This window comes from Schistocerca serialis, chromosome 11, assembly GCF_023864345.2.
Source record: "Schistocerca serialis cubense isolate TAMUIC-IGC-003099 chromosome 11, iqSchSeri2.2, whole genome shotgun sequence".
Lineage (NCBI taxonomy): Eukaryota > Metazoa > Arthropoda > Insecta > Orthoptera > Acrididae > Schistocerca > Schistocerca serialis.
This window is the reverse complement of record NC_064648.1, coordinates 187,898,061-187,919,857: the sequence shown is the minus strand read 5'-3', so window position 1 is coordinate 187,919,857 and position 21,797 is coordinate 187,898,061. Positions and strand designations below refer to the sequence as shown.

Genomic DNA, 21,797 nt, shown 5'->3' with positions numbered 1-21,797 from the left:
ACTGAAAAGGCTGCTGCCCCTTTTGAGGAACCACACGTTTGTCTGGCCTCTCAACAGATACCCCTCCGTTGTGGTTGCACCTACAGTACGGCCACCTGTTTCACTGAGGCACACAAGCCTCCCCACCAACAGCAAGGTCCATGATTCATGGGGCAACGGCAAGGTCCATGGTTCATGGGAGGGGTGGGGGGTATAAATACAACAATTCTTTTAGCTTATTTACATGTCAGAAAACATCAGACTTTTATGAAATACAAGACTTTGTCGATAGAACATATCTGGTCATTTTAGGCCAGATCTGTCATTAGTTATAATGAGAACATCTCTAAAACACTTAAATATATTGCAGACTTTCATTTCTTGACCCTATAGCACAGGTGTTATATGACTGCTAACCAACTAATAGGTATGCATCACACTATAGTGTCTGTACATGAACTGACATGGATGAAATTATCTTCCAAAGACCATCTGAGAGACATCACAGTCTGCACAATGCAATCTGTGGTGTGTTATAGAGCAAGGTACCTGAACTGTTTAATTACATTATCTCTGCATACAATGGTATACAACAGTGGTTACAGTATATGAAATGGAGTTCCATTATTAAAGTTCACATGAGAACATTATGAAGTGTCTTATCTTAATACATTTGAAACAAAAATGAAATTTCTAACTTGTAATACAGTTAAGGGGCTCCGGAAAGGCTCAAAATCATGAAAAGTTCAATTTTTACTTTTTTGCGTTTTCTGAATCTACAGACTATTTACCTTTTAATAGATATATAATTTATTCAATTCCGAAGACTACAACTATTTTTAAATTTTTTTTGAAATGTGTTCTACATGGGCATGACCCACTGTGGCGCTGTTAAACTGCTGTCAAATGGTGTTATTATTAACGTCCGTGTTCATCAGGTACATTTTAGTGATGTGAGATAAAGTATGTGTTGTGGCTAACCTGTGATGGTTCAATATATATCGCTGGTGTGATTGTCGATTGTTTCATGTTTATTTACTCTGTCGTTATCTCGAAAATATTTGTAATTAATTCTGTTTCTTGGGTCTCTGTTTTGTTGAAGTATAATAATGAGTAAAAGTAAAGTTATTAGAAATCCTCTGAAGGGTTTTAAGAAAAGGAGAAATGTTGGAAAGCCAAAGGTATGTGTTATTACTGTAAACAATAAAGACGATAACCAAGTGAGTGAACCTAATCTCTCAAGTACACCTGCCCATAGCAGTCAAAGTGGGAAAGAAAATACTTCACAGAAGAAGCTTGGTTCAATGAGTGAAAACTATGAATGTTTTATGGGCAAATCGGATGTGAATGAAATATTTGATATGTCGGTTCTCAAAGGAATTTTTTCAAACTGTGTAAGATGTATTCATTGTAGTGAAGTTGGTCTGGAACTCTTCATAATAAAGCACGTAGGACTTGCTAGTGAAATACAACTGAAATGTGATAAGTGTTCATACATGACCACCTTGTGGAACAGTGTTGCAGTTACTGCAACTGAAGAAAATGGTAGCAAAATCTACGAACACAACATGAGATTTGTTTATTCCTTGCGTTCAGTTGGTAAGGGTGCTACTGCAGGTGCAATTTTCTGTGGCATCATGAATCTTCCAAATCCCCCAACCAAGTTTACGACCTATAATAAATTAATAGGGTCTAAAGTAGAAGATGTCTGTATAGAATCTATGAAGAACGCTGTGGAAGAGGCAGTAATGGAAAATAATGGTAACAGAGATTTGACTGCAGCGTTCGATGGTACCTGGCATAAACGGGGACACACATCTCTTCATGGTGTAGTATCTGCCACCAGTACGTATACAGGGAAAGTTTTAGATGTAGCAGTAATATCAAAGTATTGTAGATGTCCACAAAAATATAAGGGTACACATGAAAATAATTGCAAAGCTAACTATAGTGGCAGTAGTGGAGGAATGGAAGTGGCTGGTGTTGCCAGTATATTCCAGCGTTCTGAGGCGTGTGATAAAGTGCGATATGTTAATTACCTTGGTGACGGTGATTCTAAAAGTTTCAAACATGTTCAAGGACTGAAGCCCTATGGTGGTGATGATGTAGTGCAGAAATTTGAGTGTATTGGACACGTACAGAAGCGAATGGGAACAAGACTTCGGCGACTGAAAGCTTCGTACAAAAAACAAAAGCTCAGTGATGGTAAAGGGTTGGATGAGAAGGGAAGGTTAAGTGACAGTGTAATTGACAAAATACAGAACTATTATGGAATGGCTATTAGGCAAAATACACAAAGTGTCGACGAAATGAAGAAGGCTGTTTGGGCTCTTTTGTTTCATACTTCTTCAACCGATGAAAATCCCCAACATAGCTTGTGTCCCAAAGAAGAAGACAGTTGGTGTACATATAACAAAGGATTGCTAACTGGTGAAGTGTACACTCATAAGCATAGTCTGCCTCATGCAATAATTGAGGTGATGATAAAACCTATTTTCAGAGACTTAGCAGCACCTGAACTGTTGAAAAAGTGTATTCACGGAAAAACTCAAAAACCCCAATGGAAGTGTAAATAGTGTTATATGGTCAAGAATCCCCAAGACTGTATTTGTTGGAATAGAAACACTTCACTTTGGTGTGTATGATGCTGTTGCGACTTTCAATGATGGCAACATTGTAAGGTGCAAGGTATTTAGAAATATGGGAATGAAGATAGGTTCTAACATGGTACGAGCGATGCTTGCTTTAGACAAGGAACGCCTTCGGGCTGCAGACAGGGCTGTAAAGAGTCTAGAAATACAAGCAAGAGTAAACAGGAGGAGGAAGAAGAGGAAGCTGGAAGAGGAGTTTGCAGAGGATGAAGATAATCCATCCTATGGACCTGGAATGCACTAAAAAGTTAATTCAATCTTTGTTGCTCGATTCCCAAAACTTTTATTTTCTCATACTAATTACATGTTTTCTAAGGATCTTCCAAACATATTTGTTTCAAACTTTCAGTAAATGTTACACAGTACCTTCTGCATAATTTAACACAGGCTTTTTCCAAAAAACTGTATATTTTTGAATATATAAACAAAAAATTGCTAAAAAATGTTGTGAATTTTCATTACAATTGAAAAATAATCATCTTTAATAACTAAACTAAAATTTTGTAAAATCCCTGTGTTAAGTTGTAGCCCATATTCCAATAAATAATCTGTAAAAAGTTCAACTTCCTACCTCAAATACTTTGTGAGGAAACATGTAATTTATAAGCATTATTTTAACATTGCACGTATAGGGCGTTCCGGAGCCCCTTAATCATGTAAAACATGGTGCACCTATAGAGGTGAATAGTAATGTACATCATTACAAATGGCGATGGCAGTACACAAAAGCCCCCACACCAGCACAATCAACTGAGGGAACAATAATGCAATGGTGAAGACATGGTTGGGCAGAGGAGGGAAAATGGATGCAGTTCAAGAGCCAACAGAACATCCAACATTATTCAAATGGATAGGGGTGGCAGTGGAGTGGGTTGGGAACTCCACAGGTTGCATTGTACAGACTGTGATGTCTCTCAGGCGATCTCTGGAAGATCGTTTCATCTCTGTGCATGTCAGATGTTGTTCAGACAAAACAGTGTGGTGCATACCTGTTTATTAGTTAGCAGTTTCATATTACAGCTGTACAATAGGGTCCAGAAAGGAAAGTCTGCAATATATTTACGTGTTTTATAAATGTGATCACTTTTACTAACGACAGATCTGGCCTATATGATCAGACGTGCTTTTTCGACAAGAACTTGTACTTCATACCAGCCTGATGTTTTCTGACACATAAATAAAGTAAAGATTCGTGATATTTATACACCATTTTACATGGTCGCCTTGTTCCTCATTTTTGTGATTTATATTTCTGTGGTTTATTCCAGTTTTTGCACTTGAAATTGGCTACAAGGCCAAAATACGGATGCTATTAGAATAAAATAAAAATTATTACAGTCAAATGGTGACAATAACATTCGAAAAATTTACAATAGCTGTGGCTCCAGATAAAATAAAAAATGATCACCCTTGTTATCAACAGCCTTTATCATTAGTGCACACGTTTTTGATGCCAGGTCGATAAAAAATCAATTGCTTTTCGAGCAAAATATCTGGTGACAGCATTTGGACATAATCCACATTTTCAATTTTTTTTCCAATTAGAAAATGTAACAATTGGAATAAATAGAAATCCAAAGGCACAACATGGGTCGAGTATGGTGGGTGAGGCAATACTTCCCACCCCAATTCATTAACTTTTTCCAGGGCTCACGTTGTAAGGTGTAGTCTCGCATCATTACGTCGTAGAATAAGCCTTTTCTGATGACAATCACTGGCCACTTTTCACTTAAAAGACTGATTTACTCGATCTAATCATTAACAGCAAAGGGCTGCATTCACAGTTTATCCAGATTTCAGAACTTAAAAATGAACGAGACCACCTACACTCCACCAAATACACAAAACTGTCTTTATGGTGTGTATTTAGTGACAATTCATGCAGAGAGAGCCACTGCATTTTGTATTTTGGATTATCATAAAGGACCCATTTCTCATGCCCATTGAAGAAGCTATCAAAAATTGCATCTGTATTGTGCCGCTGAAGCAATAAGTTGCATGTAATGGATCAATTAGCTTTGTCTTCATCAAGGGCAGCAAATGTTCTCGGATGGTCAACCGAGGCTGGTTACGAGTGTTGTCTGACTTAATTGTCTGACACGGATTTGGTTCCACTTTTGCCCTTAACATGTCACTGTTTAAAGCAATTGGACTTAGTCATCAATACACAGGTCAGCAAGACCTAAAAATTACCGGATATCAACTTAGAAAATCACTTCTGGCACTTACGAACATCTAATGCACTTGGTTAAACATTGCAAATGGTTTTGGTAGCAACTGTTGTGTTACTACTGTTGTGAAACTCAAAAAGCATATGACATCAGACATGCACCTCTTCTGGTATTTGGCTGGCCATTTCACCATAGACTGGGGGGAAAAAAGTAAGGTTTAATGTTTTACAAGTAAACAAATTACTCCAACTTTAAAATGTCTTCAGCACGACTTTGAAGTACACAGTAAGCTGATAGATGGCAAATGAATTCAACATTACTTTCCAGTACCCCCTAACACATCTGCCAGTTTAATCCTGTTAAGAACATGTTCCCCCCCCATGAACCATGGACCTTGCCGTTGGTGGGGAGGCTTGCGTGCCTCAGCGATACAGATAGCCGTACCGTAGGTGCAACCACAACGGAGGGGTATCTGTTGAGAGGCCAGACAAACGTGTGGTTCCTGATGAGGGGCAGCAGCCTTTTCAGTAGTTGCAAGGGCAACAGTCTGGATGATTGACTGATCTGGCCTTGTAACAATAACCAAAATGGCCTTGCTGTGCTGGTACTGCGAACGGCTGAAAGCAAGGGGAAACTACAGCCGTAATTCTTCCCGAGGGCATGCAGCTTTACTGTATGATTACATGATGATGGCGTCCTCTTGGGTAAAATATTCCGGAGGTAAAATAGTCCCCCATTCGGATCTCCGGGAGGGACTACTCAAGAGGATGTCGTTATCAGGAGAAAGAAAACTGGCGTTCTACGGATCGGAGCGTGGAATGTCAGATCCCTTAATCGGGCAGGTAGGTTAGAAAATTTAAAAAGGGAAATGGATAGGTTGAAGTTAGATATAGTGGGAATTAGTGAAGTTCAGTGGCAGGAGGAACAAGACTTCTGGTCAGGTGACTACAGGGTTATAAACACAAAATCAAATAGGGGTAATGCAGGAGTAGGTTTAATAATGAATAGGAAAATAGGAATGCGGGTAAGCTACTACAAACAGCATAGTGAACGCATTATTGTGGCCAATATAGATACGAAGCCCACACCTACTACAGTAGTACAAGTTCATATGCCAACTAGCTCTGCAGATGACGAAGAAATTGAAGAAAAGTATGATGAAATAAAAGAAATTATTCAGATTGTGAAGGGAGACGAAAATTTAATAGTCATGGGTGACTGGAATTCGAGTGTAGGAAAAGGGAGAGAAGGAAACATAGTAGGTGAATATGGATTTGGGGACAGAACTGAAAGAGGAAGCCGCCTGGTAGAATTTTGCACAGAGCACAACATAATCATAACTAACACTTGGTTTAAGAATCATGAAAGAAGGTTGTATACATGGAAGAACCCTGGAGATACTAAAAGGTATCAGATAGATTATATAATGGTAAGACAGAGATTTAGGAACCAGGTTTTAAATTGTAAGACATTTCCAGGGGCAGATATGGACTCTGACCACAATCTATTGGTTATGACCTGTAGATTAAAACTGAAGAAACTGCAAAAAGGTGGGAATTTAAGGAGATGGGACCTGGATAAACTGAAAGAACCAGAGATTGTACAGAGATTCAGGGAGAGCATAAGGGAGCAATTGACAGGAATGGGGGAAATAAATGCAGTAGAAGAAGAATGGGTAGCTTTGAGGGATGAAGTAGTGAAGGCAGCAGAGGATCAAGTAGGTAAAAAGACGAGGGCTAGTAGAAATCCTTGGGTAACAGAAGAAATATTGAATTTAATTGATGAAAGGAGAAAATATAAAAATGCAGTAAGTGAAACAGGCAAAAAGGAATACAAACGTGTCAAAAATGAGATCGACAGGAAGTGCAAAATGGCTAAGCAGGGATGGCTAGAGGACAAATGTAAGGATGTAGAGGCCTATCTCACTAGGGGTAAGATAGATACCGCCTACAGGAAAATTAAAGAGACCTTTGGAGATAAGAGAACGACTTGTATGAATATCAAGAGCTCAGATGGAAACCCAGTTCTAAGCAAAGAAGGGAAAGCAGAAAGGTGGAAGGAGTATATAGAGGGTCTATACAAGGGCGATGTACTTGAGGACAATATTATGGAAATGGAAGAGGATGTAGATGAAGATGAAATGGGAGATATGATACTGCGCGAAGAGTTTAACAGAGCACTGAAAGACCTGAGTCGAAACAAGGCCCCCGAAGTAGACAATATTCCATTGGAACTACTGACGGCCGTGGGAGAGCCAGTCCTGACAAAACTCTACCATCTGGTGAGCAAGATGTATGAAACAGGCGAAATACCCTCAGACTTCAAGAAGAATATAATAATTCCAATCCCAAAGAAAGCAGGTGTTGACAGATGTGAAAATTACCGAACTATCAGCTTAATAAGTCACAGCTGCAAAATACTAACACGAATTCTTTACAGACGAATGGAAAAACTAGTAGAAGCCAACCTCGGGGAAGATCAGTTTGGATTCCGTAGAAACACTGGAACACGTGAGGCAATACTGACCTTACGACTTATCTTAGAAGAAAGATTAAGGAAAGGCAAACCTACGTTTCTAGCATTTGTAGACTTAGAGAAAGCTTTTGACAATGTTGACTGGAATACTCTCTTTCAAATTCTAAAGGTGGCAGGGGTAAAACACAGGGAGCAAAAGGCTATTTACAATTTGTACAGAAACCAGATGGCAGTTATAAGAGTCGAGGGACATGAAAGGGAAGCAGTGGTTGGGAAGGGAGTAAGACAGGGTTGTAGCCTCTCCCCGATGTTGTTCAATCTGTATATTGAGCAAGCAGTAAAGGAAACAAAAGAAAAATTCGGAGTAGGTATTAAAATTCAGGGAGAAGAAATAAAAACTTTGAGGTTCGCCGATGACATTGTAATTCTGTCAGAGACAGCAAAGGACTTGGAAGAGCAGTTGAATGGAATGGACAGTGTCTTGAAAGGAGGATATAAGATGAACATCAACAAAAGCAAAACAAGGATAATGGAATGTAGTCTAATTAAGTCGGGTGATGCTGAGGGAATTAGATTAGGAAATGAGGCACTTAAAGTAGTAAAGGAGTTTTGCTATTTGGGGAGCAAAATAACTGATGATGGTCGAAGTAGAGAGGATATAAAATGTAGGCTGGCAATGGCAAGGAAAGCGTTTCTGAAGAAGAGAAATTTGTTAACATCCAGTATTGATTTAAGTGTCAGGAAGTCATTTCTGAAAGTATTCGTATGGGGTGTAGCCATGTATGGAAGTGAAACATGGACGATAAATAGTTCGGACAAGAAGAGAATAGAAGCTTTCGAAATGTGGTGCTACAGAAGAATGCTGAAGATTAGATGGGTAGATCACATAACTAATGAGGAAGTATTGAATAGGATTGGGGAGAAGAGAAGTTTGTGGCACAACTTGACCAGAAGAAAAGATCGGTTGGTAGGACATGTTCTGAGGCATCAAGGGATCACCAATTTAGTATTGGAGGGCAGCGTGGAGGGTAAAAATCGTAGAGGGAGACCAAGAGATGAATACACTAAGCAGATTCAGAAGGATGTAGGTTGCAGTAGGTACTGGGAGATGAAAAAGCTTGCACAGGATAGAGTAGCATGGAGAGCTGCATCAAACCAGTCTCAGGACTGAAGACCACAACAACAACAACAACATGTTGAGTCCTATCAGCTAGAAAGGCTAGAATCCAATCAAAAATCTAGTCAGATGGCAATTTCACTGAGTGAACAAATAATGTTCTCACAATAAAAGTTTTACGCTTAGCCCGACCTTCAGACGGTTCAATTTGTGTACCAAACACAGCACTCTCAGAGAATACGCTCGGGCCATAAACTCGTACAAAATAAGCAATGTGTTTTTCCCCACTATTATATTGGCTGTGTTATTCCCTTAGCTGTGAGTAACTAAACTGAGCAGTGCCCATCACCTGCTGACCGGCAACTTCCTCCTCCGCCCCGACCATGGCGACGCCCTGTGCCACCGCCACAAGGTCAGCTTCGTCTGCCCCCAGAGGCGGCTGCAGCATCACCTCCCCCGCATCCATGTCCATGTCCACATCCCGGCAGTCGTCGTCTATGTCTTCGTCAGCTCGAGGAGACGTCGCTGACAGCGTCGACTCGGTCGACAGGTCCGCGTGGTTGCCGCTGCCGCTCACACTGGCCATATCGTCTGCCACCTCGTCGTTCGTCTCCATCTGTAAACGCCGACAGAAGTCCCACATAATATGTTGCTACAGAGCCCTCCACTCACTGACTACTCGTTTGTATCAATGAAATGAATTCGTCTAACCAAATTGACATCATCTGCCTCTCTGATCATCAAGTGACCATTGGTATAGATGTGTTAGACATTTCAGGATTTAAGCTAGCTTCCTACTTCTGCAGAGTAGATATGGATGGAGGAGGAGTTGCCACATTTATTAAAAACTGCCATAAATTCCAGAACATTGACATTAATAAATTCTGTGTAGAGCAGCATCTAGAAGCATGTGCAACAGAAGTAGAGTTCCACAACAGATCCTATATAATAGTAACTATTTACCGAGCACATGGAGGAAATTATAATCTACTCATAAATCATCTAGAAGCTCTTTTGGTTTATTTCACAGGAAGAAACAAAGAAATTTTGATTGCTGGTGACTTTAATACAGATTTTCTAATGCAATCTTCCAGTAAACATTTACTGCAGTTAGTAATGTTGTCTTTCAATCTAACTCACACTGTAAACTTTCCAACTAGGATCACTAAATCCTCAAGGACAGCCACTGATAACATCTTTATAGACAAATCAAAGGAACAAAATCATATCATAAAACCTGTAATAAATGGACTATCAGATCATGACATGCAGCTCCTTGTTTTAGATGTAAATTCTAAGCAGATTATCAAGACTGCTAAATCTGAGTACAGAAGAGTATACAATCAACCAAAAATGAAGTGTTTTAGAAAACTGCTCAAAGATATGAACTGGAAAGATGTTTATAGTGCTCATGACATGAATGAAAAATATAACACATTCATGAACAATGTCAGTACCATGTTTGAAAACTGTTTTCCTCTAAAAGTTACTCAAATTAAACAGAAGTCTATAACAAAACCATGGATCACACAAGGAATAAAGATTTCCTGTAAGACAAAAAGGAAAATGTATCTGTCGACCAAGAATAGCGCCAATGTTGATGATTTAGCTAAATACAAGGAATACTGTAAAATATTAAAAAAAGTAATTCAGACATCTAAACAAATGCACTACGAGAAGAAGATAGAAATGTCAGGGAACAAAATAAAAACAATATGGGATATAGTGAAAGAGGAGACTGGTAGAACCAGAAAGCAACAGGAGCAAATAGCACTAAGGGTAGATAACACATTAGTAACCGATGGGCATAGTGTGGCAAATCTATTTAACAAGTACTTTATATCCGTTACTGATAGAATGGGATTGTCAGGATCAGTAAATAATGCCCTTGAATATCTGAAACTAGCCTTTACAAATAGCTTCAGGTACATGAATATGTCACTCACTTCACCAAAAGAAATAACTTCCATAATAAAATCTTTAAAAACAATGCATTCTGGTGGTCAGGATAAATATCAACAAAGTTAATTAACGTAGGTTCTTGTGAGTTTAGTACAATTCGAAGCTACTTGTGAAACCAGTCTATTATAACTGGGACATTTCCTGATTGGCTAAAATATGTAGATGTTAAGCCTCTATTCAAGAAAGGGGATAAAGAGATACCATCAAACTACAGACCGATTTTACTTTTGCCAGCATTTTCAAAAATTTTAGAAAAAGTAATGTACAGGCAGCTTCTCAACCATCTTACCACAAATAACATATTATCAAGAACACAGTTTGGATTTCTGAAGGGTTCTGATTTCGAAAAGGCTATTTACACCTACAGTGAAAATGTACTTAATTCATTAAATAACAAGTTACAAGCAAAAGGTATTTTCTGTGGTTTGTCAAAGGCATTCGATTGTGTAAACCACAACATCCTTTTAAGTAAATTAGAAATCTATGGTGTCACGGGCAGTGCTGCAAAGTGGTTCAAGTCGTACCTCGCTAACAGGAAACAAAGGGTGTCAGTGTAAGGGACTAGTGAATTAAGTCATCAGTCATCATCAGAATGGGAAGAAATTACATGTGGTGTCCCACAAGGATCCATCTGAGGGCCATTGCTTTTTCTTGTGTACATTAATGATCTCTCATCGGTTACACTGCCAGAATCAGAGTTCGTTTTGTTTGCAGATGACACAAGTATTGCAATAAATAGTATGTCGAGTGTAGTTCTAGAAAGATCTGCTAATGATATTTTCATGGATATTAATAAATGGTTTAAAGCCAACTCACTGGCATTAAACTTCGAAAAGACTCACTATATGCAATTCAGAACCTGTAAGAGGTTTCCACCCAGCATATGCATAAAGTACGAAGAAGAGCAGATAGAAGAGGTTGACAGTCTTAAATTCCTGGGATTACAACTTGATAATAAATTCAGTTGGGAGGAGCACACCACAGAACTGCAGAAACACCTTAACAAATCTGTATTTGCAATTCGAGTGTTAGCAGACATAGGCGACATAAAAGTGAAAAAGCTTGCATACTTTGCCTACTTTCATTCCATAATGCCATATGGTATAATATGTTCGGGTAACTCTTCAAGTCAAACAAAAGTTTTCAGAGTCCAAAAGCATGTAATACGTATTACTTGTGGAGTAAATTCACGGACATCCTGCAGAAACCTCTTCAAAGAACTGGGTATACTAATTACTGCCTCTCAGTATATTTACTCCTTAATGAAATTTGTCCTAAATAATATATCTCTTTTTCCAACAAACAGCTCAGTTCATACATTCAATACCAGGAACAAAAATGATCTGCACAAGGACTTAAAAGCACTTACTTTAGTTCAAAAAGTGGTCCACTACTCAGGAACACTCATCTTCAATAATTTGCCAGCAAACATAAAAAAATTTAGTTACAACTAAAGATCAGTTTGCAAGGAGCCTGAAAGACTTACTAGTGGCCAACTCCTTCTACTCCACTGACGAACTTTTTAATAAAAACAAATGATGTGTTGTATATATTCATACTGTTAGTATTGTTATTTCAGCTTTTTTTTTTTTTAAAAAAAGTGACATGTTCCACATCCACGAGGATCTCCTCAACACGGACCTATGGAACGAAAAACTAATCTAATCTTAACTTTTTCTACACTGAGGTGAGTGACACTCCAAACTGAATAAGTGAGAAAACCCTGTAAGTGAAGGTAATCCCCCCATTTTCACCACCTACAGCATCTATATTAAGATAAACTGCCTGATTTTCTACATCTATAAGGATGACTTCCAACCACTGCAATGCTTCCCTAGTAATATTACCTGTATAATTATATACATACATCAATGCAACCTGGAAAGTGTTAGGAAGAATGCAAACAATGAGAGGAGTAAAGCTAACACCATTTTTGTACATCTGTGAAGTCTATTAGCATACGAGGGTCGGAACTTAAATAGTGGCAACTATTTATTCACAACCGATACAAGAGAGTTATATGTTTGCACCTGTTATTGTCCTTCAGAGTAGTCACCAGCGTTGTATAGGACCCGTCACCAGCAATGTGGAAGGCGTAGCATACCGTTAGCAGAGCCTGTCGTATTGACAGTGCGAATGGAGTGGTCTACTGCCTGTCGAATCTCTGGAGCAGTTCTGAAGTGAATGCCATGAAGTGGTTCCTTCATCTTCAGAATCAAATCTAAGTCACAAGGAGTTAAGTCCGGGGAGTGTGGTGGACGGTAGTACTTCCCAGTCCCGTTGACCGAACACAGCAGCCACAGCTCTCGCTGTATGCGCCCGCGCATTAAGTCGTGCAAAATGATGTCTGGTTGTGCAGAAAGTGTCGCCGCTTTTTTCGCAAAGCTGGTCGCAGGTGATGCTCCAAAAACGAACAGTAATACTGTGCACTGACAGTCTGCCGTGGAGGAACGTAATGCGTTAGGATAACACCGTCACAGTTGTACACGAGAATCACCAAAAGTTCAGACTGCTCCATTTGCACCGTCGACAGAACAGGCTCTGCTAACGGTATACTACGCCTTCCACATTGCTGTGCAATGGGTTCTACACGACACTGGTGACTACTCTGAACGACAGCAACAGGTGCAAACATGTAACTCGGTTGCGATTAAATAGTTGCCGCTATTTAAGTTCCAACCCTCGTACAAACGAGGGTGAAATTAACATGAAAACTTACTTTTTTGCAGTGCTATTGTGGGATAATTGTTTCTCATTTTTCTTGCCATGTCAGATTTGTTTGTATAGGAGTCAATTGTCATATTTATTGGATGCATCTACTTACTGGGAACTATCATCACAGAAGCCACTGCAATCATAGTGTGCAACAACTCTAACTGAGACATCATCTATACTCTTCGTGGTGCATGGAAATAGGCTTGCAATGTTGAAAGGATACATGGAAATAAGTTCAGTTAGGTACAGTCTAATGGACTCAGCATTTCTATATATGTGAATGATCTTCCTTTTAACAAGCAAAACTGGTACTTTTTGCAGATGATACTAGTGTTATAATGAATCTCCTTAGAGAGAAACCAACAGAAGGGATGAATTATTAAGTGTTCCTCAGACAACGGACTCTCCCCACGTTTGAAGAAACCCTCTATTCAGTTCCGTACGACAATAGTCGTACTAAGAATTGATGCAGCACGTGAGCAGGAGACGATAAATGTGGAAAAATGCTACAAATTTTTTGGTGTGTATATTGATGAAATCTTGAATTGGAAGAAGCATATTACTGAGTTTCTCAAACAATTATGTTCAGTTCCTTTTGCTCTTTGTATAATTGCTAATCTTAGAAACAAATTAACATCCTGATATATTTTGCATACCTTCCCTCAGTAATGTCTTATAGAACAATTTCTGGTGTAACTCACCACTCTGAAAGAAAAGTGAGCAATAAGAGTAATTTGTAGTGTTCACCCACAGACATAACAAAGATACCTCTTCAAGGAGCTGAGCATTGTAACTGTGCCATCACAATACATATATTTGCCAATAAAATTTGTCATAAATAAACTATCACAACCGAAAAGAACAGTGAGAGCCACTAGAGGGAAAAATTACCTTTATTACCCACGATTAAAGCTGTCAGTCGCATTTGCAACAATTGCAGCTTACCATACATTGACGACGAAATATATTTTATCATAATGTTGTACGACCTTCTTTTTGTTATTCATAAAGATAGAGCTTGGCATGAGAATCCCAGATGACGGTGTTTACACTGCAATAATGAATTCTGGCCTCCTTGCCAATTAGTGCAAAAAGTTTCAACACCAATATTAATGAGTGTTACATTACTGTACACATCTCTTCAAATGTCCTTAAAAACTATACTATTCCATTAAAACAATATTAGAGAAGGAAAGTTGGTATTCACTGCAGTAGCCACCAGAAAGATCGCGGGAGACGCACATCAGCACGGCGCGTCACGGACGGTAGTAAAAGAAGAGCTCGACCGGCTGACAGCCCTAGGGGTCGTTCTTCCAATTTCTTCTAGTGAGTGGGCTTCACCCCTCGTTATTGTCAGGAAACCCTCGGGAAAATTACGTCTTTGTGGTGATTTCAAGGCCGCCATCAATTCACAATTGGTGGTGGACACCTATCCTTTGCCTCGCGCTGATGAATTGTTCTTGTTGTTCCGCTGGCAGAGGTCGTGGCCGAATTCCCGCATGCCCTCTGGTGGACAGGACTCTATTTGCGGCAACTACTGTCCGTGACGCGCCGTGCCGATGTGCGCCTCCCGCGATCTTTCTGGTGGCTACTGCACTCACCATAGAGCGGAGATGCTGAGTTGTGATAGGCACAACAAAAAGATTCACACAATTATAGCTTTCGGCCATTAAGGCCTTTGTCAGCAAAACACACACACACACACACACACACACACACACACACACACACACACACACACACAAATGCAACTTGCGCACACGTCTGCAGTCTCAGATAACTGAAACCAGTTACAGTTATCTGAGACTGCAGACATGTGTGCAAGTTCCATTTGTGTGTGTGTGTGTGTGTGTGTGTGTGTGTGTGTGTGTGTGTGTGTGTGTATTGCTGACAAAGGCCTTAATGGCCGAAAGCTATAATTGTGTGAATCTTTTTGTTGTGCCTATCGCAACTCAGCATCTCTGCTATATGGTGAGTACCAACGTTCCTTCTCTAATATTGTTACATTCCATCGTGAAATTTCTGTTCCATTAAAAAATATATTTGCTTTTATACATTCTAACAGTGAAGAGCATTAACTGTACAACAAAATTAAGTGACCTTCACAGCATACTATCATTTCCTGAAAACCTCATTTACCTACCTTTTACAAATTAAAAACTAAAACACGATGTGGGTGCTAGGTGGTTCACCCTGTGTATTTTATAACAACATAACATATTTTTAAGTAATACTTCTATGCAAACAGAAAGTTACCTTCATTTCCACTTCCTCTATAATGCCACCAATGTTAGGCATCAGTTCGTCTAACTCCATCTTAATTTTCTTGTTCGCGGGGCCAAAACACGTGGCCTCGCAGTCCTCGGCCGCCTCTCCTTTCGGCACCTTTACTTCCTCCTTCGGCACACCGGCAATTCCCACCTTACCCTCGGTAGCGTGTCGGTCGCCTGGGACGTACACCGTGTGCCAGGGGCAGCGCATGTCCACCTCGAACACGCGCAGCACGGGTTCCTGGCAGTGCTCCCTCTTCTTCGCCTTCCTCGCCGCCAGCGCAGCCGCCTTGAGCTTGGCCGCGGCCGCCTTGGCTGCGGCACTCTTCGTCCTCGCGCCGGACGGCACCTTGGCCTTGAGTGCGAGCCCCCGGGCCCTGACCGCTTTCGACCCGGGGGAGGTCGCCGTCGGCCCGGACTCGAGTGCGGCAGACGCGGCTGCCGAGTTCCTCGACCTGAGAGCGGCCGCCACAGCGCCGGCATTCCTAGACCTCAGTGCGGCCACCGGGGCTGCCCGGTCGCCCGAAACCGCCACACGCGGATCTCCAGACTCCGCAGTAGCGGACCTCGCCGCCGCTCCACCGGGTCTGCGGGTCTCGGAGACACCCCCGCACGCGGCCGAGTCCTTCGGGACGACGGTCGTCGTCGCGAGTCTGCCCTCGGTCGTCGCCGGGTTCGCGGCCTCAGATTTTGACGGAACGAGCAGGCCCTTCGCCCTCAAGTCGGCTACTATCGGCGCGACACCTTCCGACCTGAGGACTGACCTGATGACGCTCTTGTCCCTGGTCCTGACGGCGGCCATCAGAGTCGCGTGGTCTGCAGGTTTGAGGGAATCCAGCAGTGCAGCAGAGTCCTTGAACTTCAGAGCGGCCAGTGCTTTCGCCACCTCTAGACTTTCCAGACTCTGAGACCGAGCTGACGGGACTCTTACCGTGGCCCCGTCGGGTACGGCCGACCGACTCCCGGACTCAGCCGGAGTGCGATCCGGCTCCAGGGCAGCGGCCAGTGCTGCGGCACCCTTTGCTCCGAGTGCGGCCGCCACCACCCCGGCGTCCTTCGACTTCAGTGCGGCGATCACTGTCGCCGCACCTTCGGATTTCGAGGCGGACGCCGGCCGCACTGCTCCTTCCGGCTGCGGCACGGCTGCCGGAACTGCGACCTTTTTAGAGTCGTCGGTCACTTCTCGAGTCGACTCCTCTCGGATTTCCTCCGACACTGCCACCTTCCCCGGAGAACTCTCGGACTTTCTGCCAGACGTCCTGGCGGCCAGGAGGGCGGCCGCGTCGCGCTTCTCGATCGCGTCCGCCATCCGGGCGAGTTTCCTCCGCCGCACCAGCTTTTCCAGAGACGGCGTCTTCTCCACACCCAAAGCAGCTGCGAAAGCGGCAGCATCCTTATTCTTCACGGCGGCGGCAGCCCGCGCCGCCTTTTCCGACTCGACTACACTCTGCAGGGTGCGCAGGTCTATCGACTCGAAGGTGCGCGGCCTCCTCGCGGCAGTATCCTCGCGCTTCACGTTGGTGGCGACCTTCTTCACCTTTTCCGGCTCGAGTACTCTCTGCGGGATGCCCACATCTACCGACTCGAAGGTGCGTACTCTTCCCACGGCGACATCCTCGCTCTTCACGGTGGCGGTGACCTGCGCCACCTTTTCCGTCTTCGGTACTTTCTTCGGGGTGTGCACGTCTACTGTCTTAAAAGTACGTGCACTTCCTGTGCCGGTATCCTCATTCTTCACAGTGGCTGCCTTTTCCGTCTTCACTACACTCTGTCGGGTGACCGAGTCCGCCGACCCGAAGGGGCGCCCCCTTCCTGAAGTACCGGCCGCCACGACTGAAACAGACAGGCACGTCTTAGTGTCTTTTTCCTTTGTATACGGGAGACAAATTGGGCATCAAAATCTTCAAAGAATCTGAAGGAATTCTCATATATTTGTCATCAATGGGCAAAAATTTATCGATGGTCAAAACCGTGGGCATTGTAGGTTTATCTCTCCACCAAAACGGACAGTGGTGAATAAAACTTTCCGCACTCGCTGTTAAAATACTTTTATTATACAGTCACGACTGGTTTCACATCAGTGGAGATGCATCTCCAGGTGATCTGTACATGAAATTGAAACATTAAAGAATTACAACTGTCTTAAAAATAGATGTGTCGTACTATAAAGTACCGTATATCAATGAGAACTGCGTATTCACAAGTTTGTTTCTATTTTGTCTGAACTGTCACAGCAACACAACGTAAATGTTACGAAATAAGTTCCATCATTCGTCATCAAGATTTAAGCAATAGCACACTAAAAGTGGGATCACACCGCACCGTGCCATAAACATCACAGTGTGGTGCAATCCCAGTCAGTTTGATCGTAGACGATCACTTTTAGTGCACTATTGGTTTAATCCTGACGACGAACGATGGGACTCGGCTTGTACGATTTATTTTTCTACACCTCACTATTTAAAAAAGTAAAGAAACTTGTGAGTACTCATCTCTCATTGATATATGGCACTTTATGGTAGGGCACATCCATTTTTAAAAACATTATAATTCTCTAATGTTTCAATTTTTTGTACATATCACCTGACAACTGATCACAGCTTTTTAATAAAAGTTTTGTAAGAGCCAGTGGAAGATTTTATTCACTGTCTGGAGTTGCCCAACCTCTAAAATAATGTGTACAATAGACAGTAATTATGCCACCTAACTGCCAGCCACGTAAGACAGCCAGTTGCGAAACTATAAATATGCTATTACAACAGCCCACAGACCAGGCGGAAGGCATCTACATCGAGGACATCACTGTCAGCTATGCTACACTGTCATCATCTCACCACTGCAGCTCGACTACGATTGTTATTTCTCCTTAAACTTGATACACGAGTATATTTTACTGTATCTTAAGTTACCAGCATAATTGTTTGGCATCATATATTGGCACTTATCCACTTCCTTTTTCATAATTTTAAAAACTATTAATCACGTTTCCATTATTTGATGTATTTCATTTTATCACTGTAACAAGGCAAAAGTTAGAAGGAATATAAGGAATGGTTTTACAACAGAAATTACCTTGAAGGCAATATTATAGAAGGAGATCAGTAAACGACAATTCCCCATAACTGTTAACATTCTTAGTAGAGCCAGCCATGACAAAACAATTTCACCTGGTGTGCAACACCTATGAGACAGGTGAAATACACTTAGACTTCAAGAAGAATGTAGTAATTCCGAAAAAGAAAAAGATGCTCGACAGATGTGAATATTACGTAACTGTCAGTTTATATCAACAAAAATAATCATTTTTTGAAAATACAGTGTATAGATAAAAATATGTACTCACTGTACGTGATGGCATGAGAACACACTTATAAACATCAGTCCGAAAACTTTCAGAGCCAGTGACTCCTTCTCCTGGCAAAAGGATTAAAGCGGAAGGAAGGGGGCTGAAGGAAAATGACCGGTGAGGTTTAGGAAAAGGGGTAGAGTTTGGAAAAGTCACCTGGTGGAGACTGATTGTGGGTGACTGCAGACAATCAGTTTTTCTTTCTCACACCATCCGGTAAGCCTTCCCTGAACTGGGTGACTGACTTTTCTTAACTGTACCCTTTTCCTAAATCTCACCAGTCCTTTTCCTTCATTCCTCTGCCTTCCCCTTCAACTCGTCTGCCATAGAAAGGAGCCACTGGCTCTGAAAGCTGGAAAACTTTAATACCTTTGTAAGTGTGTTCTCCTAGCACTGCCTTGTGAGTAGGTATTTTTAATCTATCCAGTTTCAACAATCAGTTTAGTAAGTCGAGGTTGTAAAATACTGACAAGAGTTATTTACAGAAAAACATAAAAACTGATAGAAGCCGACCTCTTGGAAAATCAGTTTCAGTTCCATAGAAACACTAGAACACACGAGGCAATACTGACTCTATGGCTTTTCTTAGAACATGTGTTAAAGAATGGCAAGCCTATGCTCATAGCTTCTGTAGACTTAGAGAAAGCATTTGACAATACTGATTGGAATACACAAATAACACGGAGTAAAAGCCTACATACAACTTGTACAGAAAGCAAGTGACAGTTATAAGAGTTAAAGAGCATGAAAGGGAAGCAGTGATTGTACCCTATCCCCGATATTATTCTGCACACTGAGCAAGCAGTAATGGAAGGCATACTGATATTTGGAGAAGGAATTAAAGTTCAGGGAGCAAAAAAACAAAAGGTTTGAGGTTTGCTCATGACTCTGTGATTCTGTCAGACACAGCAAAGGACTTGGAAGAGCACCTGAATAGAAGTGACAGAGTCTTGAAAGGAGGATACAAGATCGACATCAACAAAAGCAAAACAAGGATAATGGAATACGGGCAAATTAAATCACGCGATACCGAAGGAATTACAGGAGGAAATATGACACTGGAGGTAGTAAATGAATTTACATACTTCGACAGTAAAACAACTGATGATGGCTGAAGTTGAGAGTATACAAGTGTAGAATGGCAATTGTGAGGATACCATCCCTGAAGAAGAGAAATTTTGTCAATTTTGAATGCAAATTTCAATGATAGCAAGCATTTTTTGAAATCATCTTCCTGATGGGCAGCTTTGTTCAGAAGTGAAATGATGACAATCTGCAGTTCAGACAAGAAGAGAATAGAACCTTTCGAAATGTGATGCTACAGAAAAGTACTGAAGATTAGATAAATAGATCACGAAACTAATGAGGAAGTACTGAACAGAATTGGAGAGAAAAGAAATTTGTAACGAACTTGAGTCAAGGAAGGGATCAGTTGAATGGACACAGTTTGAGACATCGAGGAATCATCAGTTTAGTATTGGATGGAAGTGTGGGGTGTAAAGAGTGCACAGGGAGACTACGAGGAGTGTACGGGCCATAGGTGCACGACATCCTCGGTGCCCAGTTATTGACTGTATCTGCCCTGCAAATGTGTCTGCCCATTGGAGGCACGTGCATGGCAAACAAAAAGGGAAGTGGCTTGCTCGCGGCAGTGGGGGGAATTCGAGATCTGGTTTTACTTAGGACGTGCGAGCACTCAGTTGGGCTGAACACAGCTGAAAGGCAGTGGCCTGGTCTGTCTACATCTTAATCTACATTTATACTCCACAAGCCACTAACTGTGCGTGGCGGAGGGCACTTCACGTGCCACTGTCATTATCTCCCTTTCCTGTACCAGTCGCGTACGGTTCGCGGGAAGAACGACGGCCGGAAAGCCTCCGTGCGCGCTCGAATCACTCTAATTTTACATTCGTGATCTCCTCGGGAGGTATAAGTAGCGGGAAGCAATATATTCGATACCTCATCCAGAAACGCACCCTCTCGAAACCTGGCTACACCGCGATGCAGAGCGCCTCTTTTGCAGAGTCTGCCACTCGAGATTGCTAAACATCTCCGCAACGGTTTTACGCTTACCAAATAATCCTGTGACGAAACGCGCCGCTCTTCTTTGGATCTTCTCTATCTCCTCCGTCAACCCGACCTGGTACGGATCCCACATCAATGGGCCATACTCGAGTATAGGTCGAACGGGTGTTTTGTAAGCCACCTCCTTTGTTGATGGACTACATTTTCTAAGGACTCTCCCAATGAATCTCAAACCTGGCACCCACATTAGCAACAATTAATTTTATATGATCATTCCACTTCAAATCGTTCCGCACGCATACTCCCAGATATTTTACAGAAGTAACTGCTACCAGTGTTTGTTCCGCTATCATATAATCGTACAATAAAGGACCCTTCTTTCTATGTGTTCGCAATTGTCTGTGTTAAGGGTCAGCTGCCACTCCCTGCACCAAGTGCCTATCCGCTGCAGTGTTACTGATACCATCACACTAGACGGAATCAAACTGTCACCTCTTCTGTCACTCAGGGAAGCGAACGTGCTTTGGGAAACAATGAGTGCCTATATTGTGGACTGTACGGTGAGGCCTTTTGAAAGGACAGTAATTCTGTTCTTAACTGATGAGTGATTCACTTCATCCTGGTTTCTTTTGGGCCTAGACGGTATCTGTGGACATTACGCCGATTTTCTGTTGCGGGGGAAGGAACTCGTTTATATTTTTCTATCACTCTGTGTTCAGCTGATTTTCTGGACACGTATTCACGATTTCTGGCGAATGTGGATTATAATTTGGTTTTTATTTCCTGCTCGCCAAGTTACTGGGTAGCATGTTTTAGTCATTTGTGTTCGTAAGCTCACTTTCTGCCAGATTTTTCCATATGCTAATTGCCTGGAATATTATGTTTTCAATGCTTGCCAGCCCTATTTTATTGACTGGTGTTTTCTATTTTATTAGAATTGTGTTTAATTCTGCTTTTACAGGACAGATTATCCATTATTTAATACTTTATTTATTGAATTCAGGGGCGAACCCAGGAAGGTGCCTCACCATATGCTTTAGTTTGTCTTGTGCCATTTATCAGTTCGTTTTTGGTAATGTAAATTCC

The 21,797-nt window shown here is 41.7% G+C and overlaps 1 protein-coding gene across 4 annotated transcripts in view; it reads right to left on the bottom strand.

The window, feature by feature from the left end:
• Positions 1-21,797, bottom strand: part of LOC126427210 (serine/arginine repetitive matrix protein 2-like) — a 328,833-nt gene that overhangs the window by 42,694 nt on the left and 264,342 nt on the right. For 3 of the 4 annotated variants that reach the window (XM_050089442.1, XM_050089441.1, XM_050089443.1), the window contains exons 7-8: positions 15,327-17,173; positions 8,743-9,009 (exon numbers count right to left, since the gene is read on the bottom strand). In XM_050089442.1, coding sequence (XP_049945399.1) covers positions 8,743-9,009; positions 15,327-17,173 — 2,114 coding nt within the window. The remainder of the gene's footprint in view (positions 1-8,742; positions 9,010-15,326; positions 17,174-21,797) is intronic. The other variant, XM_050089444.1, reaches the window with a different exon arrangement.